Source organism: Octodon degus, unplaced genomic scaffold (genome assembly GCF_000260255.1).
Source record: "Octodon degus isolate 3935 unplaced genomic scaffold, OctDeg1.0 scaffold00152, whole genome shotgun sequence".
Lineage (NCBI taxonomy): Eukaryota > Metazoa > Chordata > Mammalia > Rodentia > Octodontidae > Octodon > Octodon degus.
The window spans coordinates 4,790,635-4,817,560 of NW_004524728.1; the positions used below are offsets into that span (position 1 = coordinate 4,790,635).

The 26,926-nt window shown below is 37.3% G+C and overlaps 1 protein-coding gene across 1 annotated transcript in view; it reads left to right on the forward strand.

Annotated features, from left to right (window-relative positions):
* Nkain3 (sodium/potassium transporting ATPase interacting 3) overlaps positions 1-26,926 on the forward strand; it is a 713,236-nt gene that overhangs the window by 530,988 nt on the left and 155,322 nt on the right. Inside the window, exon 4 of the mRNA XM_012517190.1 lies at positions 23,295-23,492. Coding sequence (XP_012372644.1) covers positions 23,295-23,492 — 198 coding nt within the window. The remainder of the gene's footprint in view (positions 1-23,294; positions 23,493-26,926) is intronic.

Here is a 26,926-nt window from a genome sequence, read left to right on the forward strand (position 1 = left end):
AAAAACAAAAAACAAAAAAAAAGCTACAGGGCTGGGGAGATAGCTCAGCAAAATAAGCGCTTGCCTGACAAGCACAAAGGCCTAAGTTCAATCCCCAATTCCGCCAAAAAAAAAAAAAAATAGCAAACAAAATGCAGCAAATCATCAAGAAGATCATACCAACACTCATTCATTATAAAATCCTTACAGAAAATCAGAATAGATGGTCTATACCTGAACCTGATAAAGGCCATCTATGACAAAACAAAAGCCAATGTCATGTTAAGTGCACCAAAATTGGAAAGAGTCACTTTAAGGTCAGGAACAAGGGTTGGTTAGATATCTAAAGCATCTGCTTTGGCAGAGCACAGTGGCTCGGTTTGATCCCTGACTTGTCCTGCCAGCCCCGCACCTGCCCCTGGGGCACACTGAGACCAGGACTGAGACTGGGTGTGGTGATATGCATCTATAATCCCAGCACTTGAGAAGCGAAAACAGGAGAATCACTTAAAGCCCAATCTACATAGTGAAACTCTGTAGACCCTATACCAAATACATAAGAAAAAAAAATTGGAATCTTATCTTTTTCAAAAGTTTCTTTACATCCAAAGAAATCACCAACAGAGTACAAAGAAAACCTAAACCTATGATTTGGGAGAAAATTATAGTGGACTGTCCTTCAGAAAAAGGACTCCTATCTGGAACATATAAAGAATTTTTCAAAATCAAGCCTCCAAAATTCAAAGACCCAATAAAAAAAATCAGTATCAGAGATGAATATACACTTCCACAAATGAAGATACAAAGGATAAATAAACATACAGAAAAATATTCAACATCATTGGGCATTCAAGTGACAAAAATTAAAACAACACAGAGATACCAATGTATCTCAGAAAGAATAGCTATCATCAAGGAGCCAGCCAATAGCATATGCTGCAGAGGCTTGGGGACAAAGGAGCCCTTCTCCTCTGTTGGTGGGAGCGTAGGCTAATACACCATTGTGGAAATCAGTATGGAGATTCTTCAAAAAGCTAGGATTGGAGGTCCCACTCAAGCCAGCTGTTCTCCTCCTAGGTATTTTCTCAAGCGAACTGAAGTTATCATACCACAGCAACATGTACCCTCATGTTTATGGCAGCACAATTTGTCATAGTTAAATCTTGGAAACAATACAAGTGCCCATCAAGTGAGGAATGGATAAAAACAGTATAGTATTTTTGCATGATGGATTATTACTCAGCTATAAAAAGATAAAGTTGGGCTTTTGGATTCAACTAGAGACTGTATTGGTAAGTGAAATAAGTCAGAACCACATATACAAATGTCATTGTCTTGCTAATGTGAGAAACAGAAAGAGTAAATAAATTTTGAAAGATACAACAGATACTGTGAAAGGGAAAGAATTTGTTCAATGGGAAGGAGAAACTGAGTAAGGAAAAGGGCAAAAGAAAAAAGGGGAAAAGATACATTTATGTATATATGCAGCATAACTTGGATAATTGTACTGTCAATTTCTGCTGGTGTTTTCAAAGGAGCAGTTAATGCTTAAAATTTTTCTCCTATTATTATTATATTTTCTACTTTTTAATTTCTCATAATATTTTGTTGTGTTTTTTAAACCAAATTTGCATGTTTATATCTGGTAACCTAAAGAACTATTTTGAAGATAGTATCCTGCAATACAGCAACCATCGTTGAGTTGCTATTACTTTGGTTAGTGAAATTTTATATCGTTTCTGATACTGGGTGTTTTTTATTATTATAATTACTACTATTTTATGTTCTTTTAAAAATGTAAGAACAATAAAGACACCTGATCTACTAATTGTAAACTCTGTTCTTGGTACTATCGTTGTTCACTCTGTCTGTTGGTAGCTCTTGGCACTGACCAGCAGTCCAGGGATTCTCTTTAGATCTAGCCTTTGAGACTTTGTAGCAGCTTTGAAAACCTCTGCAATGCCCCAGGCTTATGAATCATTTTCCTACATGGGAATGTGGTTTTTATTTTTTTATTCTTTTCATTCATCTGGCTTTATTTTCAGTTTAATTTTAGCAAAACTGACACTAAGAATTCACTTCTCTTATACTTCATAGGACAGCTAAGTCACGGCCATCACCAATGTTAATGTTACGTTATAAGCCTACTCCTCTATGTATGTTTCTCTGTGATGCTAAAATTGACCTAGCAAATAATTTATAACAATTTAGGCAGATATTAAATGAAGGCCCATTTTATGTGTAATTATGAGCAAACTATTTATACATCCCAAGTAAGAACATTTGTAAAATAATCATTATTAAATGGTCCAGAATATTTTTAAAAGTAACTTTAGGTATTTTTATAATGGGATTATGATGTTGTAATTTGAATTTCTATCTTTTGTTAATAGTTTATAATGCATAGAGGCCAGCAAGATAGCTCAGCAGAACAAAGTGCCTGCTTAGACAAGCTTAGACAAGCACAGGGACCACAATTTGATCGCCTGCACCACATGCCACACCCCCCGGGCTGGCTGAGTTGGCTACAGAGTCTAGGATGTGGTAGCATACCCCTGTAATCCCAGCACTGGGAAGACTAAAAATAGGAAGATCATTAGTCTGAGCTCACTCAGCTCATTGAGTCTGAGCTGCATAGTGAAACCATCTAACAACCAAATACATTTTTTAAAAAAGTTCATAATGCCTAGATCTGAAAAATGGATTCCAGATTTACTGGGTGTCACCATAAAATCTGCTTTATTTCTGAGGCTACATAGTTCATCTTTAACTATGACAGCTTTTGTTTTTGCCTAGGCCTTTGGCTAACACTCTTGCTCAAAGCCAAAGATGATCCAGGTAATTGTGCTACCTGGCTTTTTATTGAAACTTAGACTATTTGTTGGATTACTCATGTAAAAACTACTGTTTTAATCCCAGGCAAGGGATGGGAGCAGAAAATACATTTCCCACCAAATTGCCATCATCCCTTGAAAAGGTGGCTGGTGGTCTGGGGAGATAGTTCAATGGCTTAAGTGCCTGCCTGGCAACCACAAGGTCCTGAGTTCAATCCCTGGTACCAAAAGAAAATAAGAAAAGAAAAGGTGACTGGTATGCTTTCGGGTACCTCTTCCATACATGTATTTCAACAACTTGAAATCAGTGCAGCCTTCATGGAAACACACTTAGCAAGTCTCCTTCACCAGCCCTCTCCTGTACTTCATGGATCCTTCCTGAGGATCAGGGAACAGCATGTGATATGGAGACCTCTGTGACAGTGTAAAGGCATGAAGAGTTAGTTGATAGTTGGAGTGTAAAATCTGTAACACACATTCTCCACAATTTCGGTTACTTCCCCATGGCCTAGTCTGTCTTGGTATAAAATGTCCCTATCAGAATCACATATGAAAGCTTGTAATTTCAAATTCAGTTTTCCTTAGACAGAGACTGATTTACCAGATATCAAGTCCTTTTCGGAAGACTGCTTCTGCACTAGAAAACTTCCAGCACTTTTAAATTGAAATTTTAAGTACTTGCCTAGAGTAATATAGTACCACTACTTGTCAATTGACCTGAAATCAGAGAATGCTAAATAGGTAAATTATACTCCTTAAGGATATAAAAGAGTGCATTATATTATTTTAATTCTCCTTTGATTCAAGATAAAAAAGATGCTTAGCCAAAAACTGACTATGAAAGCTGATGTTGTTGTTTTGTTATTGTTAGTAGTGAGATGAAGCTAAAGATAGCAGGCAAACTGAGCCTTTTAAATCTCACTAGGTTTTCCAGGCAGCAGCTTCCTTTGAGAAGTGCATGTCCTTCATCAGCTAAATACCACCCTTAGAGATACTGCTTTTCACAGAGGAAATAGACCTTTAAAGAAATAATGTGTTTTGGCAATGAAAAGCAAAAAAAATTTGGTCTGATCATTTCAAGAAAACCTCCAAATGAAATTTTACAACAAAAGAACTCAAATATTGTGTATTTCATTCCCAGAAAAAAAAAAATGTTTGACTCAACAGATAGAATTTTCTGGCTTCAGAAGCTGTTTGGCATATTTTGGCTACTGATTGAACTACTTGCTATTTTCTCAAAACTTGGTTTCCATGTTCATCTCTCAGTGGACAGAGTGTCGCTGGTATATAGTACCCACGATAATAGATAAAGCTGTCACCAAGGTGTATCACTGTTTGAGCAGGTGCTCAGATCATCACTCTGTAGATTATATCAACCTGGAAGTGCCACTTGACACACAAGAGGCTCTGAATTAAACTAACCCTACATACTGTATCCTTGCTCTGTTTTTCTCCACATATTTTAATTCACACATATGTTTTTAGGCTACAAAGTGCTAATTAAGAAAGATGTAATATTTTTACTATGATGAATAGAGAACAATGACTATAAAGTGCCTTTCTGTGCATTCATTCTCAGAGGCTTTCTTTCCTAATAAGATTTTTAAATTTATAATGATGTTTCTGTAAATGAGATCATTATTTTCCTAAGGAGGAAACCTACAGTGTTTGATGATCCCTTGTGTTCAGACAAAGAGGGAAAAGAGGACAGCAGGAAAGAGCAACCCTATCTTGGCTAATGAACAATGGTGCAGGACTCCCTTGAAGGGAACAGGGAAGCAGAGTGAGAAGTTAGCAGAAAGCCGCAGTTGGCAGGAAAATGTGACTTTCTTTTAAAAGCCCAGCTCTTCTCTTATTAGCATTTTCAACGGTCTGCTCTCCTCCCCTTGTTGGTCTTCCCTGTGCCGTCTTCACACTGCTTTGTGGCACACAACAACCTATGCAACGTCCCCTGAAGACTGCACCCAATAATGCTATCTGTGCGGATAGTCCGAGCTCTGGAAAGCACTCGTTTCGTGGCTATCAGCAGACTTGAAAGGAAGCAGTTTGTCCATTTCATTTTACTGCTTTTGGGTTTCTTTTTTACTTCTCAGTGTATGTTTGCAATATACAATAATGACATTTAGTTAGGGGAACTGATATGTATGCATAGCACATCCTAATATTTTTTCTTTCTGTTTTTTCTTTCCACCCTCCTGTATCCACCATCCGTTGATCCTTTTCTCATCTCTGCAAATCTAGCTGCCTTGTCTTTTGTTTTTTCTTTAAATTTCTTATATTTTGGTTTTCTCATATAAGAGAAACCATGTAATACTTAACTTTCTATGTCTGACTTATTTTATTTAGCACTATAATAATAGGCCTAGTCATCTAAGTACACATGAAAAGTATAAGTAAATATGCCTTTGGAAAAATGTAGACTTTTTGTCCTAAAAGTCACCACTCTCTGTAAGAATCAGAAATTTATTAATATCTCAGAGCAAAATTGGGCTCCCTTTGTTCTACAAATTGAACTCAAATATTGTTTTAAAAGCTTTGAATTTGACTTTTGTTAAAGAAGCATTAAAACCATTTTGCTTTAGCTAGAAAAATTAAAATTACTGGGATTAATACAGCCAGTCAGAGCAAAAATTAATTCACTTTCTAATGTGTTTTAATTGATGCAATGGAAGCACTTTGAGCTCCTTAGAAACATATCTTCAACTCAGCCATAGGTTAAAAATTATTTTTGAAACAAAACAGCCCATGTCATCATTCTTCCCAAAAGTATTACACAGTAATTAAACAACAGCTCCTTTGTGGCCATCAGACCTGACACACTTGAGGACTACATAGCTTTTAATAACTTAATCTTGCTCAGATAAAGGACAGAAAACTAGTGTTGGTGTGAAGAATTTCCATGGATGGAAACACCGAGAGAGACAGTCTCAGCACGCAGGAGGAGGCACCTGTGGAGCTTTAATCTTACTTTGTCCCTCCCTCACACCAGTGTGAATATGCCCTTTCTCCCCACATACATGCATCAGTATCCATGTGGAACGACAGAGACTTGAATGTGGATCCTGGTATTTAGAATGAGCAAACACACATCTGACTGCCACAGTGAAAATCCACACAGATCATGATGTTTGAGTCATTGTTTCTGAAACTTCCAGAGTCCGTGAGGCTGCCTCCTGCAAGCTTCCCCAGGTGGCTACTCTGCCACTTGAGATTGATGATGACAGATCAGAGCCAGCCAGAGAGGCTTGCACAGCATCCAACTTTGCAATTGATCAGAACTCTTTCCAGGCTTCATAATTATCAGAGCAAAGGAAGCAATTAAGAAAAAAAAACAGTCCTCATTTGAAGAGCATTTTAGACCTCAATAGCTGCCACATCCGTAGATGAAAAATAGCAACCTTGTTCTATTTGTCCAGCTACTGTTCAGAGAGTTTCAGAAAAATTCAGAAAAGAATTACATGGCTCTTGCTTTAAAAGAAAGAATTTTATATACATTTTAAATTAACATCTTTTTCTCAATAAATATTTTTTACTTAAGTAGAAAAATAAGCAAGAATGTTCTTTCTGGGTGGCAAATGTAACAAGAAACAAATGTAACAAGCAATAGAAAACTTTCTGTTGCACAAATTAGGTAAAATACATGCAGACATACATATGCATGCATGATTTATGAATACACCAAACTATAAATGCAACACATTAGCTCCAGCAGGAAGCAAAAAGGTAGCACAATTTTATGGTCTCAAAGTCCTAATTAGCATAAAAGGCATAACACTGTAATCAAATAATTATTGATTAATGCAAACACAGAGAAGCCAGATGTGTTGAAAGGGATGATACTTAACAAAGCAAACTATAGATGTTTAAAATTCATATATAACAAATGAAATGTATGACATTTTTCAAAAATCATCTGTAGGCAAACCTTAGTATAATCAGGTACAGCAATAATGCACCATCGAGATAATTACCTGTGATGAGTGCACATTATCCGGGCGCCTGCATAGCAGTGGTGTTGGGAACATCACTGCCATGAAATGCTTTCATTATTGTAGTGTTTGAAGCTTTCAGAAGGCTGTTTTCAGGAACATGCCTAGTTCTGCCCTACTGACCTGCTCAATTCCTAAGTAGACAAACCAACAGAAGATGTGTGAGGTGAATGGACAACTTAAAATTAACACTGATTAAAGAAGGGGAACTTCACATTTAAAAGAAAATTGTCTTCCCACAAATTGCAGATTTTTGCTAACTTATCACAGTACTTCCCTGTCCCCTTCAAGGGGCTCAACAGCACTGTTCATAGTAGCTATGATAAGTAGGTACTTGGATGTCCATGGAAGGATAAATAGATAAAGAAAATGTAGAACATATACACAATGGAAAATTATCCAGGCATAAAAAGAGGCATCCTGTTACCTGCAGCAGTGTGCATGCACCTAACTGTCATTGTGTTTGATGAAACAATCTGTAAGTGACACTTCCAGGTCCTCGTCTTGGTCCAAGAAGCCAATATTTCTAATCCCAAAGTTACATTATTGGAATTCCATCAAGTTAATTCCAATCTACCACTTTCAATGCAACCCACGATTAAAATAAAGACACTAAATTATACTGTAAGTCCAGCCATGAAGATGGCTTCCAGAACCAAGAGATCGACCCAGGGCCTCACTCAGTTTTATTCAGTGGAGGAGGAATGGCTTGAGGAGGAATGACTGAGAATTGTGGGAAATAGGTGAGTACTGTGAGCTGAGGTAGGTGAGTGGCCTACAATTATCTTTGCCATATGCAGAGAGGATATGCAGAGAGAGTAATCTGCTTTATGCTACTGAGATAGTTTTGGAGGGTCTGGTGCTTCAGCTTTGATGTAGTCTTTCAAGCCCCATGAAGTCATAGTCTCTATATCGAGTTTCAATCCCAGCTGGCAGTGGGGAGCACAGGCTCTTCATCCTGTCTCCACCCAGCTCACATTAAAGAGCAGCAGGTGTAGGTTACCAGGGAAACATGCACATGCCACCTTCAAAGACTATAACCAGCACCTCAGCTAGACCAGTATATATTGCTTAAGGACAAATGAAGGATAAACAGAAGCCCTAGCAAGCTCTGTACATATCAATACGAGGAAATAGGGTCAGGCTCAGTCAAAATGGAGACAGTCGCTCTTCTTTCAAGGAGAGTTGCTCAAGTAGTCCTCCACAAGAAGCCAGACCTGGAAAAATAAATTTCACATTTTCACTTATAGGCAGAAGCTAAAATGTTGATCTCACAGAAGCAGAAAGTAGATCTCACAGAAGCAGAAACATTAAAGTTTCTCAAATGTAACAGAGAGTGAGACTACATAAGTTTGGAAAATAAGCAACAAAATGGAGTTAGAAAAGAGAGTCTAATGTTCTGTTACACAGTGGACTTAGTATACTTTACAACAAATAGTTACACATTCAAAAATAGCTGGAAAAATTTTGTATGATCTCAGTACAAAGAAATAATGTTTGAAATATTAAAATACTATTTCTCTGATGTTTTGTATTATATAAATGTATGCCCCATACAGTCATACAATTAATATTTCTTAATTTTGTTTATAATGTAGATTTCATTCATGACATTTCTTCTGATGTGATGTATGCTTTCTTGGGAGTTTTTACTCCCAAGACTTGGAAATTTGGGAGTTTTTGTTTGGTTCTCTCTAATAGCATCAGATAATACAGTCAAGGTAATTTAAGAAAGGAAACCTGGTTTATTCCCCCAATCTCTGCACATTGCCTCAAGTATTTCAATTATATATAAGAACTGCCAATCTCCACATTTCTCTTGGGAAATTCATTTATGACTCATGCTGATACCAACATGAATGGCATAGGAAGCAAAAATTTGAAAAATCCTATAATACCTACTTTGAATATATAGAAATTTTCTAATACTATAACTCCAAGTTCCAGAGACAATACCACACATTAATACTCACCTTTACTGTTCCCGCCTTCTTCATCAGAGATCAATCCCATGGTCTTAGCACTCCTCAGAAACAGAATCATATAATATGTGCTATCTTGGGTCCAATCTCCTTCACTAAGCTTCCTCCCTCTCTATCTGCAATTAAACCATGTCTTTATTAGTATTAGAAGTTCATTCTTTTTTCATTGGTCTTTGATTTCCATTGCATGACTATATCACATTTCTTTACCCATTCTATTATTGATGGATGTCTTAGTAACTTTTCTTTCATTGCCAAGACAAAATAACCAAAATTAAGAAAGAAAAGGTTTATTAAGCTCACAATTGGTGGAAGTTTTAGTCCATAACTTCAAGACAGGATGGCATTGTAGAGGGACAGCAGTTCAAGGCAGCAGAAGATGGCAGAACAGGAGCAAAAGCTGGGCAAGCAAGCCTCCTTTCCTCCTTAGGGTGTATACAGGCTTCCCTCCTAGGGCAGGTCCTTTACACTCATGACACCTGCGTGCTCTCCCCTTGCACAGATATAGATGTCAACAAAGTGATGACCCTGGCCTCCTGTTGAATCCATCTGAAAACACTGTAACTCTGTTCCCAGGTGAGGGCACAAAAACAAGAGATCCAAGTTTAACAAGCTGTCTTTGCAATTCTTATCCTTCATGACTGAGTAGAGCTCTGGGGCATGTTCAGACACATACAAACTGTGGCAACGGTCAATTGGACCACTTTGAGATTTTGATTGCCAAAGTTTCTAAGAACATTCTTATACATATATTTGTATGAGAAAGACATATGCAGTACTCCCCTGGCTATATGCATAGAAGAAATGCCATTATGTCTTAAGGCAAGCAGTTGTCTAGTAAAAAATAAAACTTTTACCTAAACAAAAATTCTATTAAAGCAGTATAAAAAATTCTATATAAGAAATGTAAAAGACACTATTATAGACATAAAATAACTTTCTATTATCTTATATTTTCTCAATTTTTTAAAAAAGTTATTTGATAACTATTATAATAATTACAATTATATTGTAACTATTATTAATTATAATAAATGATTGAGTTGCTATTATGAATCTGACAATTGGGAAACAGTATATATTATATATGGCTATAAATTTGTCAGATGAGTGAAACAGCAATTACAAAAAATTCATATCCAAATAAATAAATAAATCCATGTGGAAGAACTGGGGACAAGGGAGTGTACAAGAGGTTGATATTGCACGGAGTCAGAAGGTAGGAATGACTTGAGAATGCCATATCTATGCTGAAACCTAAAAATAAATGGGCAGTTACTAGATAACCAGAAGGGGGAAGGCTTGATTGTAGAGATGGAACAGACATGAGGAGTGAAAGTGAAAGAGTTTTCTATGAAGAGAGAATAGGAGTTATGCTGACTGATGGCTTAGGAAGAAGATTTCACTTGAGAAATGGAAAGGAGTCCACTACGATTCGACGATCTGGTATGTGGGAAACCAGTTGAATCTGGAGAGGTGATTAGAAAGAGAGCGTTGCAAGACCTTTTCTGCCCAGCAAAGGAATTAATTCTTCAGCCTTGGTCATGGGAAACCATAGACATGCTTTAAGTGACTTCCTGACAACATGTTAGGGCTTCAATGTTCTTTTAGTTATAATAAGGAAAACATTGGAGGACAACACAGAAGCTGTTAGGAGTTGGGTTTAGAGATGACTGGAATGCAAACAACTGGAAAGCTTTTAGCTTAATTTTATTTTCAAGCTACATGTTATATTTATATTTAGAGAGTAATAAAATAAATAGCAAACACTCATGATCTCACCACTGAAATAGATATGAAATTTTTCAACATAAACTTGCCTTATTTACTATTTTCTGATGTCTTTTACACAGTTTTTAAAGATGATAACTTTTGCCTAAAATATTTATTATGTTTTGTACAATTTCAATTTTAATTCATTTTATAACATGTATGTGCATTTCTAAAAACATGTAGTAAATCTTGTAGTTTCTGATTCAGCACATAAAATGCTTGGCAGTCGCTACTTTTCCTAACAAATAAAAGACTGTATAAAGAGGAAAATCAGTAGTTCTTTTTGTAACCATGAGACAGACAGTTATCCCAAGTTGGAGAGGCAGAACACAGAGCAGACAGGACACCAAGCAGAGCCCCACAGAGGAGAACCCTGATAAGTAGAAGGCCAGGCAGGGAAAACTAAATTGTATGGACAGATTGCCAGAGGACCACCATAGATAGGGACATGCTTAGAAGCTCTGGGGACCTACTCTCAATGTAGTGGGACACACCTGTAACTCAAGCACACTGGAAGGCTAAGTAAGGAAGATGGAGGGTTGCAATCTAGCCCCAGAAAGAACAGCTTGGTGAGATCCCATCTCACAGAAAAACAAATGTATAAGGCTGTGGATATGGCTCAGGGTGAAGGCTCTAGGGTCAATCTGTACTGGGGATGGGGAGCTCTAAAACTCCAGAGATTAGGCAAAGCTCATGATTTTTTTTCTCATGATTATCTCCTAGTACTCAGTAAGATTCAAAGTTCTCACAGTGACTATCTGAGGAAAATCCCTGTATAGAAAACTCTCAGCAAATAGAGTAGGAAAAAAATTTTTTTGAAGTATAGCAGAATATTCTGCTCTTAATAAGAGAACAGAGAAAAGTTACAAGAGAAACTTTTTAATCACAGCTTGATGTGTTACAGCATCATTGAAATCAAACTGATCTGGCGTGAGGGAGATTCCAAACTTCAGTCAGTTCTAGTTTTTTAAATACAAGAAGGGAAAACTCAAGTCCAACTCCCTCCAGTCCTTCTATGACACCTAAGTGGAAAAAAAATGAAAATCATTATGAAGTTCATGTATCAGAGAGACATGCGCACTAAAAGGCTGAGATCTAATGTAGGACTGTGGATGCCTGACAACCATGTAACTTGCCACTTCATCAAAAGCTCAGGGACAGCATTTTACCACTCTGTTATTTTGTGCTACCAATAAAAATACTACAGGGAAAATTTTTTAAGACAATATATATATATAGTTTGAAGAGACAAAGCAAACATCACAGTGAGACTCAGAAATGAGAGATATTTTGAAATTATCAGGGCCAGAATTTAAAGGAACAATGATTGCTCTGCTGGGGGCTGAATGATAGCTATTGTTTTTTATTAACACATGTCTATAGTGCATGCATTTTAGTCATCTTCGGAAATTAGCATATGCATTTAATCAACATTTTCTGTTTTTAATCTCCTTCTCTCCACTCCTTCCATCTGTAGTTCTCCTTTGCCCCTTTTCATTCAATTTGATATTATTGATCTTAGTTCATGTCTGTGGCATACAATCTCCACATTCACTAAAGTTATTAGGACCTTCTGCGTGGCATCACTTTGCCTACTTCCCCCTCCCTGTTTCTGCCCTTCCTCCTCCTCCCCTTTGGCCCTCCATATGATTGTTAATTTTGATTATCAACTTGACTGGCTGGAAAGATGCCTTGGAGATTAGTGCAGCACACTTCTGGGTGTGCTTGCACTGGTTGGCAACCTGACCTTGGAACTGTGACTGCTGCTTGGCCTCTTCCCCTCTGGCTCTTCTGTGCACTGCTTCCCTGCCACCATGCGGAGAGCTGCCTTCCTCTATCAGGCCCTCCTGCCATGGTGCTTCTGCCTTGGTGTTAGCTGGCCATGGAAGGAAACATCTGAAACCGATCCAGATTAAACATGTCCTCCTGTCAGCTGTGTCTGTTGGGTAACTTGGTCACAGCAATGAAAAGCTGACTAACAAGGGATTAAAGTAGACAGTTTTCAATGACAACTGGAAAATGTACATTGGGAGTTGGAAATTTTAAGAGCCCAAAAGAAATGCTCAATATAGCAATTTTCTTCAAGCAAAGTAATGCTTTTGATGAACAAGAGTCAACTCAGTGCAGCTGGGAGAAGAATCTCTGAATGTGACAATACCTCAGCAGAAACCTCTAAAACTAAAAAAAAAAAAAAAAAAAGAAAGAAAAAAGAAAAAGAAAAAAGAAAAGAAAGAATTCATAAAAAACTGAACAGAAAAGTTCTAACCCAAGCATAATAAAACTGTCTGTAGAAAGAGAAAAGGAAACAAAAACAATTAGGAAATTTCCCCAAATTAATGACAAGCACCAAATCAGATCCAGAAAACTCAGAGGAGACCAGACAGGATAAACAAAAATGCCTATCAAAGATAAAGAAAAAATTCTGAAAGACACAGGAGGAAAAAATATCTTTTCTGTAGAAAAGCAGAGAACAACTTCTTGAAGACCAAGCAAGCAAGAGTGGAATGAATTTTTACATGTGTGCAGAGAAAACCCACACTGACCTAGAGTCAGCTGAGAAAGCATCCTTTAAAAATGAAAGAGAAATAAGGATTTTTTTTTTCAGGCAAACAAAAAATGAGTGAATCTAGTACCATTAGACCTGACTTGCATGAAATTTTAAAAGATCTTTGTTGGTAAGGAAAATGATATGAGTCAGAAGCTTGGATCTACAATAGAAAAAAAGAATTGAAATGGAAAAGTGAAATTTTATTTTTTGTTTATTTTTCTTTTCATCACTGAATACTGTTATTCATCACTGACTGATCTAAGTAGTACCAATTCGTTTAAGGTAGTATCAACAACAATGTATTTGACTATATATGCATACGCATATATTTATGCATATGTATGTTTATGTACAAGTGACAACAATATACAGAGACAAAAGAAAAGCATTTGGATGAGCTTGTTATCAGGCTAGTACGTATGCTAGCCAGGAGGCAGAATAATATTATTTGAAGTAGTCTTAAATTGTTTTTAAATGGATACTACAAACTAGGACAACCAGTTAAAAATGGTTGCAAGGGAAAATATAAGTGATATGCTAAGAAAAATTAGAATATAAAGTTATATAAAATCTTCAGCTAAAACCACAAAAGTCAGAAAACAATGGAAGAAAAAGCAAAAGTAGTGAATAAAATTAAAATAGTTAAAAATATGGAAGACAGTAATTTAATTATATGAAAATCACTTTGAATACCAATCATGTCTCAGTTACTCTTCTCTTGTTGCTGGGACAAATACCCAACACCCAAAATGAAGGAAGGACAGGTTGATTTAGATCACAGTTACTGGAGGTTTCAGTCCATACTCAGCTGGCTCCAAGGCAGAGTGGGGCAAGGCAGAGAGCAAATTTCATGGAGGCAGCAAAGAGCAGAAAGCAAAGGGAGTGGCAGCAGCTCACCCAGCTAGCCAGCCTCTCTCCTCTCCTTACATTGTAATGCAAATTACCTGCCCCTGGTACAGCATCCACACTCACAGTGATCAACTACAAACTCCAAGGACGCATGACTGCTTGTGGCTTTGAGGAGATACCTATACACAAACCAAACAAATGGCCTTAAATGCACCAAATAAAAGATGAAGATGTCACTCACAGTAGCATACACAGATACTTGGGCAGTTGAGGCAAGAGGGTCACTTGAACCCAGATAATTGAAGTTAATCTAGACAACAAACTAAAACTGTGAAACATGGAAATTACTGTACTGTGTCGGGAAACAAGACTGAGCTGCATGTTTTCTGTAAGAAAACCACTCTAGGTGAACCTGGGGATGCAGCTCAGAGATAGAGACTTGTGGAGCATGCTCAAGACCCTGGGTTCAACTGGAAAGAGAGAGGAGGAGGGAGGGAAAGGGAGGGAGAGAGAGAGAGAGAGAGAGAGAGAGAGAGAGAGAGAGAGAGAGAGAGAGAGAGAAGAAGAGCAGAAAGAGGGGTAAGCAAGCTATATAAAAACCCAGATTAATGGTACACAAATCAAAGAACATATAGTTGTTGACCAAAACAAAATAGGAAAAATGATATTAAATACAGACTGAGTAAAATTTAGAGCATGGAATGTTATCAGGGATAAAATAGGAAACTACATAATGATAAAGCTTTTTGTTCTTACAGAAAACATAAGAATCCTTAATGCCTATGCTCTTTGCAACAGAGCTCAAAATACATAAGACAACTGAAGTAGTTGTGGAGAGAAATGAATGAGCTGGAAACCCTAATATTCCTCTCTCAGAAATGGACAGATCAAGCAAATAGAAGATCATTAGGGAACCTACTCCATCATCCATCAAATAGGTGTAATGGACATCCACAGACAACCTCATCTGACAACAGAGCACATAATCTTCACCAAAGCAGACCACATTCTGAGCCATAAAACAACTCAGAAACCACATTTCAAATACTAGGATTCATGCAATGAACTCAGACCACACTGTAATTAAACTAGAAATCAATAAGAAAGCTGCAGTATCTAAAACACAAACAGACTAAATTGTACATCTCTAAATACCACATGACACAAAAAAAGAAATAGTAGAGAAATATAAAAGTATTCTGAGTAAAATGCAAAGAAAAAAATTAGTGGGATACTAATGAAAGCAGTGTTGTAATGAAATCTTACAATATTCAGTACATATATAAGAAAAAAGTTGACCTAAGTTAATCTTAGGAAGGTAGACAATGAACAACAAAATAAATCTTCCATAAGTGCAAGAAGAGAAACAGTGATGGACTCCAAATGTCAGTGAGAAGGCAAGGAAATGTGTTCTCCTCCAGGGCTTCCAGGCAGAACCTGTCCTCTAGATACCTCAGCTTTAAAATATCTGACCACCAAAGCTGTAAATTAATAAATGTGTGCTGTGTTAAGCATAAGTATGTAAAAATTCATTCCAGCAATGACAAGAAGTTAACATAATTTTAAATAAGATTTTAATATATTTAATAACATTTAAAGTGCAGATGTCAACGAAAAGATTATTCAGATACTTATTAAAACATGATGACAAAGGATTCCTTTAGGATCTTTCCAACATGTATAGGGACCACTACTGTGCTACTTGTCCTTACAGATATTGGACTGGCTTCTGAGTCTAACATGCACAAGTGAGCAAGTATAGCCAGCAAATCAAGTTAAAACTACAACAGGGGAAAAGAAAGTTCCAGCTCCACCAACTCAGTGAGACTCTTGCCAGACAGGCCACTGTAATCGACACCCAGGGGTAATGAACATGAGTACCTGGCCAAGGTTTGAAGGTAACCAAATAACAAGGGTGAGGGGGTGGTCTTCCTGAATTCACTTAGCAGGTTTCTTACTGGAAGTCACTTTTACAAGGCAGTGCACGGGTGGACCTCAGAAGAGCAGCAGAAACAGAGCTAAAGCAGGGTCCCATAATGAGTCTCTGTCACCCCTCCATGCTCCCTCCACATGGAATGAAGAGCTCTCGACAGCAATGCCTTAAGTGAATCACCACTCCCATTAAACACAAACTGTCATCCCTCCATCTACAAATGTCGTTTCTCTCGGCTTCGATCTGCATGTCTTAGTGTTTGTCCTTTATTTTGCTGCGTTTTTTTCTAAGTGCATTTGCTAGCTACCCACTTTCTCTCTAGCCTCTACATACTGGATTTATTCAAAGTTTGCCTGGATCCTCAGCTGTTTTCTAGACAGCACTGCCTACCTTGAAGATCTCCCCATCCCACGTTTTAAATTCCATCTATGTGTTGATAATCTGATTTAGGTATATCTGAGTCATAATTTGAAAATCCATATATATGAGATATCTCAAGCTTACTGAAGAGATTACTCTTGTTTTTGTTTCATATTGTTTTGTTTTGTTTTCCTACCCTCAACATGATCCTGTGTCTGCTCCTTCTTCAAAAACAGCTCCACTGTTCCCCAGCTGGTCAATCAGAAACTTTTAAAGTCACAGTTCATTATCTTTTCTTCCCATTATCTTTTTCTCCATGTACTACTCTGCCTCCACAATAAGTTTCACCTCACTCTGCAGTTGCAGCTTTGTTTCAATCACCCTAACTACTACCATAACAACTGAATGGGCTTCAGCTTTTCCCCACCCATCCATTCTCCAGATAAATATTAGAACAATCCTTTCAAGCATGCAAAGTAGATAACATTAATGTCTGACTGCCCAGCTAGACCTGGAACAAAATATAGAGTCTTGATCACAGCTTATTTCCTGATTGGGTCTTCAACCTCCTAAGTCACTTACCTTCCTCACACTCGCCTGCCCACACGGGCTTCAAAACATTGCAACCTCTTTGCTGTGTTGGGCACTTTGTACTTCCTACTCTATTTGTTTGAAGTACCTCCCTCCTGACTTTAAGCAATTCCATTTCTCCCTTAGTCATTATCTATCAAATTATTCTATTTGTATTGATGTTTTACAGTGTAAAATTATTTTTCTACTTATTGGTTTATCTCATTACTCATCTTCTTGGAATATGTGTACCATTAGAAAAGATAACTCTTGGATTTACTGTTTTATCCCAGAGCATTGGTCATATAAGAAATTTCATAAATATTACTTAGTGAATGGATGAGCTTACATTGTTTCCTGAAGTAGTCCATTCTAGAGAAAGCCCCTCAATGAAGATAAAAGGCTCTGTTCTTAGTTCATGATCAATGATACAGAATTGAAAAATATCAGCATTATCTAATTTTAAAGATGAGGGGCTGGGGAGATGGCTCAGTGGAATAAGCGCTTGCCTGGCAAGCACAGGGGCCTGAGTTCAATCCCCAGTTCCACCAAAAAATAAAAAAAAAAAAAAAAAATAAAGATGAGAAATAGGAGCTCCAAATGATCAATGTGCATTTCTCACTGTGCAAATTGTTCATATTCAACACCAGTGGCATGGGCTTAAAGGACTGACTTTCAGGAAGACTTGTGAAAGCAACAGCAAATGGCAGACATTTCACTGAAAGCTTCAATATCTTGTAAACTTTTCTATGCTAACTGCTGTCATTGTAAGAAAATAATATGCAGTCATTGGCATATTTGAACTGGTGCTGAGTCATTGTGTTGCAGCCTCCAAACACTTAGGCCTCACTGCCAATTACTGTTTGTCCTTTATTAGATAGATTTACAGTTTCACATTTCTGAAATGATTAGTGCTTCTGTGAAAAGGAAATGATTTGAAATATAGAAAGTTACTTTAATAACTCTAATTCATATTCTGAGATGAATAAGTATCTCACAAGAAGCTTCAACTGACATGAATTTTATTATATAAGTATAAACTCAGATAACACTGAAATGAAGAAAATTCTATCTTAAGTATGTACAGAATGTTTAGTAACATGAAATTTGTTATTTCTACATAGCTTGACTTCTGGTGAATGAAAGTGAAAAGACAAAGAAAGCAGGTAGCTATGTAAAAACTCTTTTGATCAGCAGTAAGGAGGAAAAAATGAATAGTAGTAGTAGTAATGATTAAAATGAATATTACTAGTAGAAATTCTGAGTCTGATCTAGAAAGAGACATGTACTGAAAGATATACATGTACCAAAAAATCAGATAACTGAAAAAGCAAAGAAGGGAGAGACTTGTTTCTGAGATAACAAGAAGTTGTGTAGTAGGACATAACGAGTAAGTGGTTGTTGAAGTTTTAAGAATGAGAGACGGTACTGATGTTTGAGTGCCGTGGGCATCTGGGCATGGGCAACATTCAGGAGGATTTCTAGAGTCATTTTGTGACACATACATTCCAGTCATACAGTCATACATTCCAAGAGAGTGGGAACATCTTTGGAATTCACAATAATGTGATAAAAGAACATTTAATATTTACTTGGATAGGAAAAGCAAATAGTAATAAACTTAAGTCACAATTTTGTGAGTATAAGAAGAAATAGCTTCTATCTGGTTATCCACATATTGACAGTTACTCTTTCTGCCTACTCTTGAAGCCATCATCCCTACTTTCTCGTCACTTACCAAGTTTGACTCCTGAACCTCATGAAAGGCACATCAAGTACACAACCAACAACCTGGAGTGTCCTCTCCCACCACCCTGCACCTCCAGCACCCTCCTGTTGTGTTTCACTTTCTGCTTTCTTTGCTTTCATCTTAGTAAACAGTTATGTAGAGGAAAAATATTTTCTTTCTAATCTTTTTGGTTTTTAGCTGGAGTCTTTATAACAAAAGAAAGATTAACAAGAGAAAATCAAAGAGAAGTTCACTAGCATGTGTACTTCACTCCTGGTTAGGCCATACCCCACAGAATGACTAGCTTTTAAACGGCTGACTTGCAATTTAGTCTTAAATGTCATTTTCTTCTAAAAACAAAGAAGAACAGTGTGGACATGGCCAGGCTGGAGAAACTAATAGTAGATAAAGGTGGGAGAGTGAGGTTGGTCTGCAGATCCCTCTGGCTCAGCCTCCAGTCTGGAGTCATCTATGGCGCTCACTTTTTGCCTTTCCTGGAGGAAATGGAAGAAACGATTTGTAGAATCATGACTTGCCTATAAGAGGGAAAAAGGAGAAAGAATATTTTTAAATTGTCTTCTACTTATAATAGTCCTTATGCCAAAGAGGCATATTTTGGGGCAGCATGTTCTATCATTATTCATGTACATATGCATAAAACCAAACATCATTTTTGTGTTTTCAAATTTTAAAGACAATAACAAAGACATCAGTTGTCAATGTCATAACCATGGTATTCCTAAATCATCACATAATATTTAAAGCTAGGAGGTGAATAAGAACTCTAAACCAATCAAAATTCTTTTTAACATTGTTTTCTTTAAACATTCTTTAGAGCTAACATTCATATTTTAAGACTACAGACTTCGATATATAACAGAGTTTCAACAGAATAAATGATCAGTATTTATGTTCATATAAAAACTCTTACATCTTTCTATATTGTATCTCATTTGGCATGCCTTGCATAAGAGATTGACTTGTGATATGTTGTGCATTTCATAATGCCTGAACCTAGTATTGAACAGATGAAATAAGATACAAAGTTAAAATAAAATTTCATAGCAAACTTTAAAAATCTGAGCTTTAAGTACAATTTTATAATATTGATGGTGGAATTCAAATTTGAATGCACCCATTGCAAATATGGTACATTTTATAAAAGTGTGTCTCCTATGATTGATAATTATAATAGTAAGCTTTGAGTGTAAAAACATTTGCATAAATTGACTTACATTTTATATGTAAATTTTAGGCAAAGTCACATTGAAAAAACTTACATTTTGCAATAGAAAAGTTCATTGTATACAAATGTTTAAAGCATAAGAATTGCTATGAATTTTCACATCATGGTAATTCATCCTGAACCCAATACATTCTATTAATATAGAAATAATATATAGTTCTTCTGTAGTGATCAAAACTACCTGTAAAAGATTAAATCCGATGACCAAGAAGGAAAGCAATCTCAAAATTTGCCTGCGGGTAAGCTGCCTTGTACTAAACTGAATTCACAAGAAAAAGCAATTATTCTTCTATAGTTTTTTCAGAGGCTAACTGCAGATCATGCAGCAAATCAACAATCTGTAAAAATAAGGCAAAATGTTTCATTGTCAATAAAGCACTGTTACTGCAAAGGTAACTAAATAGCAAGCCAACAACAGAAACATATAAAATCTTTTATTATTGATAGAACTGGAAACACAGTTATAAGCTACATGGAATTCTTTGAGCTGAGGAAAATCTAAAGGCAACTCTACCCACTGACATACACTAGGAATAACTCTGACCTAAGGTTCAATTTTATATACAACAGAGTGTGGGAGACAGGCTTCTCCACCACCCTGTTCAGAACTCTGTACACTGGTCACTTTAGCTTCAGCTCTTCATAAGTTCAAGGGTTTTCCATTTCCCACCAGCTTCCCCAAAGTTCCATTCTCCATTTCAGGTCCTCAGGGGTTGCCTAGGCCACAGAGGTAGAAAGTGTTCTCCAAGGGCACTCAGAAGTACAACCACACAGCTTCAGGTTGTACAGTGGGGCAGCAGGCTCTGGGCTTCTCCACCAAGGCTCTCTTTGTGCCTGCTCCAACACAACCACTTGGCAGTGCAGCTTACTCAGAGGTGGAGCTGGGAGCCAACAGAAACTAACTCTGCTTCCACCTTCACAGCTGCCTGCTGTGCTGCACCTTGGGCCAGATTCCAGCTTCCCTCTCTGCAGCATCAGTCCCTCTCTTTTCTGTTTCCTATGGGTTTTTGTGGTATTTAGTTCATTTGAAAGTTAATTTGAAAGTATTTAGTTCATTTGAAAGGCCCAGGTTCCTTATTGGCTCATTTAAATGTATTGTTTCTGAAAAAAATTATAGTCTTAGTACTTCATAGCTGACACTCCAGAAATATAGATTGAGTAACCCTTATCCAGATCTTTGGGACATTTCATATTTCAAATTTCATGTTTTAGGGGCTTAGGAATATTTGCATATAGGAAAATGAGATATCTTTGGATGAGTCTCAAACCTATCCTTTATGTTTTATAGACATGTGATACATATAATCTGACAGTAATATTATACAGTGTTTGTTTTGTACCTGTACTTTGACTGGACCTCTTCACTGGAAGTCAGATGTAGAATTTTAAAATTGTACTTCCATATTTAGCTGAACACAAAATATTTCATATTTGGAATGCTTTATAGTTCAGGCATGTGCTTATTCTACTGAGCCATCTCCCCTGTCTGAAGTTCAGATTTTCAGATTAGAGATGATGACCCTATATCAACAGCTATCACTTCAGGATGAAAAATTTGGGGTTTTTGTCTCAACTCAGAACTCTGGCAATATTTTAATATGGTGAAATTAAATACTTAAAAATGTTCTTGTTACTATAAATAACTACTACAAAAATAACCATGTAAAATGTATTAATTATTGTAACTGTCCTACCAACCTACCAATTTTGAAACTGTCTCATTGTTATTTCTTTCTGAATAAAATTAATCAGAAAAAAATGTTCTTGTTATTTTAAGTGTGCTTGGGTTTTCTGCAAACAATGGGGAAAAGTTAGCTTCCTTCATAGTCTTGGGAACGGTCGAGGAGGGTAGGGCAAGACATCGGATAACGTGAGAAAGTGCCCAGCACCAGAGGGGCAGCTAGAAGTGCAGTCTGCGTGGGACAAAGGCCTCGCTCTGCCAATAATCATCTGCGCACCTCGGGGAAAGCTGTGTACTGCCCTGTGACTTACTTTTAACCCATATTGTTTACATATGGCTGCTGTGACAAATTACCACTAATTTGGCAGCTTAAACAACAGAAATACCTTCTCTAGCAGTTCTGGGGACCAGAAGTCTGAAATGAGTTTTATTGAGCACAGTTAAAGATGATGACAAAGCCATCTCTGCCTCAAATCTTAGAGGCAAATCTTTCTTTGCCTCTTCCCCTTCTGGTAGCCAACAACATTTCTTAGCTGCAACTGCATCATGCCAATCCCTGCCTCACACTGTCTTTTCCTCTTTTCTTTGTTTCTAATCTTTTGCTGTTTCTTTCTTATAAGAACACATATGATTGTAGCTGGAGCCTACCTACATAATCCAGGATGATCTCCTGATTTTTTGACCCTTAATTTAATTATCTATGCTGTCTTTAATTACCATATCAGGTAAGATGCACAGAATCCAGGGATTAGGACTAAACATATCTGTAGAAATGATTATTCAACCTATTATCAAGTAAGTTAATAAAAAAAATTAAAAGAAGTGCACTCAGATTGACAGTTATGTGGCTTTCATATCTATAAATTTATCCAGTGGTGGAAGATACTAAAATAAAAAAGTTGCATCTGTACTCAAGTGTAAGAACACTTTTCTCATTACTCACAAAAGAATAAAGGAGTATAAGAACTATGTATGTGGTATTTACATTTTTCTTAGGAACAACAAGTAATGGGGACATGATTTAAAGTTTATCAGAAAAATATATAGGCCATGTGTACATTTTATATAAGGGATGGAGGATATATAGATCTTGGTATCTACAGATACTCTTAGAAGGACTGGCCAGATAGCTCAGCAGACTAAAGCACCTGCTTTGGCAGGTGTCGATCCCTGGTGTTCAGTATCTGCCCCATCTCCAGAGCGTGCTGAGAAGGCGATTGAGACTGGGTGCGGTGGTGCACGCCTGTAATCCCAGCACTTGGGAGGCTAAAAGCAGGAGGATCACTATGAGTCTGATCTGTGTAGTGAGACCCTGTAGACCCTGTACTAATAACATAAAAAAAAAAAATACTCTTAGAATCAACTCCCTATGTATACCCAGGGACAACTGTCATATATAAAATTTTCTTAGAACCACATCTAGCATATATAATAAAGCACTTAATACATGTGACCCTATAATGATAATGATCGTGTTAGTTACAGTGATACAACAAGAAAACACAGCAAGAGATTTCAAAATAAACTCAATAATTTTTCAATAAACAGCTGTGGAGGATTCCAGCTCTGGACTTCTGTTGGGTGCTATCCTTGTCGTGTTGTAATTATCCACATGATTGTATCTCTCCATTAAAAAGCAATAAACTGAGGATGCAAGCATAGCACACATGTAGCTATTTTTGGCTTTTTCTTTTCTTCCTTTTCATTTAAAATTGATATAATTTCAGTAATTCCATCCACCCTGATTTTTCTTAAGGTCAAACCAAAGATGCGTTGTAATAGAACTGTCTCCTTTTGATTTCTTGCCTCCTGTCCATCTAGGATACAGACCTCATGACATTCAACATCTCTGTACACCGGTCATGGTGGAGAGAACACGGGCCTGGATGCATCCGGAGAGTGCTGCCTCCATCAGCCCACGGCATGATGGATGATTACACATACGTCTCTGTCACGGGCTGTGTCGTCGATTTCCAGTACCTAGAGGTCATTCACAGTGCTGTCCAAATACTACTCTCTGTAAGTGTCATTTTTGTGTCTTTATCTGATTGGGTTCTCTACTGGCACTTTGTACCTGCATACATGCTAGACAGAGGAGCAGCTTAGCATTAGCAGTGGACACACCAATTATGATATCATTAGTCATACATATCGGCCCGTTGCATCTTTTTCTTTTGGGTATACCGGCATTTTGTTTAGAAACAGTCGGTTGCTACAGTACAATGTCTAACCTGCAGAACAATGCACACTGCCTACTGAACATCACTGTCTCCCAGAAGCAGTGCCTTGTTCCTTATCTGCTTCAAACTCTGCTCCTAATCTGCTCTTCTACTAATGCACATTAGTTCCAAAATAGAAAGGATAGAAACCTAGTAAACATCACATTTCAAGTAGCCACTCTTTAAAGATCAAATCTCTTGAGAAACTCTTAGTATGGTGTTAGGATAAAATACCGTATGAAGCAACCAGGAAGAGAACTGCCTTGATTGGATCACAGAAGGTACATGTGTCACAGATTCTTTTAGGATAATTCCTTTCTTCCATACTGTCCTACCCTATTTTGACCACAATGTATAGGAAACTGAATTTGCAATTCACAGCATCATCAGAAGGGCTACTCCTTTAAGACCCACCAAGGACTTGTTGTGTGGTGGTAGCTGATAAAGAAGAGCAACCATCACCTGTCGTACTTGTCACCTCAACTCGCCGTCTCTGTTCTTCCCAAGTGACTAGTTAGAATAGGAGATGCAAACTCAATAACAAACAAATTGGAAATACAAGCAGGTTGTGCAGGTGAAGAATGCAATTCAGAGTTGTTTCCAGAAACAGCTATGAAAAGGCCTTGCTAGCATTTACTATGTACATTATCCATCACTTGTGCTGTCCACTGTGTGACAAATTACCAGAAAGTTTAGAGTAAATCTCTGACTTACAAACAAGTTCCTTTCTGGGAGAACATTTGTGAGTCAAATTTGTTTTTTAGTCTGAAAAAGTGAGTTTCATACACACTTAAACAAGTACACAGCAGAAAGCATTAAAAAACTAAACACCCACATGCTGTAAATAAACTGCTTAACTTTTAGAGTTCCCTTAACATGGTGGCATAGTATAGTACAGTATTTTCACTGTTGTTTCCATGGTTACTGCTTTGGGCTTCAGCACAGCCCCTCAACATCAGCAGTACCTTTCCTTCTGTTTCTTCTGGTTGAGCACTGTGAGATTGTGCAATGTCACACTGTACAGTAGGCATACAGCTGCACAGCTGTGACCATGCCTGGCAGACACAAGACCACTTCCATGATTTATCTGCATGCACAAGTCATGCAAGGTCTGACTGTATCTTTGAAACTCCTCAGCTCAAACGTTAGTAAGTCAGGCACTTACTGTACACACTTAGAATAAAATCAATCAAATTCCTATTGGTCAGGAATTTGAGCAGCTAGGTAGTTGTCCTGCTCTGTCTGACACTGCCCAGGGTTACTCAAGTGAGCCTTTTCTGTGGGAGGAACACTCAGGACCTTGTGCTTGGCAAGCAGGTGCTTATGATACTAAGCTTTCTACCCAGCCTAAACCTTTTACCAGGCTCAGCCTGGCTGGAAAAACCCGTGAGGCCTCACTCACCTGTGTGCTGCTAGCTCTTGGCTCCCATTTCCCCCCAAGGTCAACGTGGAAGATGCTACAGAAAGGCAAGAACGTCAGGATTTGTGGCTTGTTTAAGGTTATGAATGGAGTGGTCTTATCTTATTTGATCAATCTGTTGTTATTCCTTAACTTTCATCTCTGAAGTTTTGAAATGGTATTTTAGGGTACATTTGAATTATAATTTTTTAGAAAGTCTGAAGATTAGTGTGAGAAAAAAACATTTAAAAATTGAGTGGCCAGTTCCATAAAGGTAAAACTGACCCTGAATTCAAACAAAAGACTTATCCTAAACACCAAGAAATAGCCTCTCAGATGTGCAACAGGAAAGCTAACTTGCATGCATAGGTCTAGCACGCGATCTCTTACCCATCCAGATTTCTCAGTCTTTCCACATTCTTCTGTTTCTCTTTAATCTACAGGTTATACAGGAAAGTGTAGTAAGAGGTATATGTTTAAATTTTCTATTAAAAAATGTGCTTGTTGATTTTATTTGTTTTTTTTTTTATCATTCTGCATTGTTTCTATGGTGTGAGAAACCAAAAGGGTAAATGTGGACCAAAAAGAAAAATAGATATTAGGAAACAGGAAGAAAATATTCAAATGGGAAGGGGACAAGGGATGGAGAGGAAGGAAGAAAGGGAAAAGGCAGAAAGAGAACAGAAGAAATACTGAAACAAAACATTTGTGAGTAAGGAGGAAAGAAGAATTGAAGGGAAGGGACAGGATTAGGGGAAAAGGAACAATCCAGATATACGTACAGGCACAAATTCCCTATGATGCATGTCATCATTATGTATATCCAAAATGTACCAATTAAGTCATTTTAAAAAATAAAAAATATATACTAGATTCTGAAAATTTTTAAATATTGAGGACATTTTTACAACCTTTTTATATGTAGATAATTCACCCTGCTTTGAAAAAGATTCACATTAAATTGCTAAATCCTCTTATTGGAGGAATGACACAGTACCCAAATCTTCACAATGCAGCAGAATGCCATAAAATCAAAAAGTCATTTCCCTAAAGTGATTCCAGCCCAAATGAACAGCAAGGTGAAAGCGCTTGATAAGAAGCTGGACTGTCACATGCCTTAAGGGGAAAGCTAAATATACTGTATGTGTTGCCACCTAAAGGTACACGCTACTGATACATTAATTTCTTGACACATTCAGGTGAACGTTCAGAGCTACCAGGGTGCGTGCACACTTCTGACTATACTACTATGTAGCCTTCAGGAAACAAAAGGATTAGTCAGTGCTCTCTATTGTCCTAGTGTAATACACCTCCAAGACAGCATTTTCAGTATTTTATCTTTTTATATTAAAATAAAATATGTCCTAAAATTTGTTTCATAGTTATAAACTTATAGTCAGCCTCTCTTATCTGTGATGTGTTCCACGGCTCCCAGTGGATGCCGGAAACTACAGACTAACCCTGAATCCAATAATATACTATGCTTTTCTTTCTCTCTGCACATATATATCAGTGATAAAGTTTAATCTTAAATGAGGCACAGTAAGAGATTAAAAACTGGCCATGGATTCCAGCCATCCTACCATAGGACTTATTTTCTTTCTCTAAGTACTTTCAGCTTTTCACTTTGCATACCTAAAATGTCACTGTCATTGCTCTGGTGCTTTGGTGGCTGTATTAGGTGAAAGGATCAGCATGTCTATTTATGACAGTCATTTCAGCAACCAAGACTAACAGGTGGGCATCAACAACTCTGGAAGTGCTGTCAGAGCGGTGAGTCCTTCCTGGAGCAGGTTAGAGTAGGGCAGTGCAAGAGTTCACCACACCAATACTTG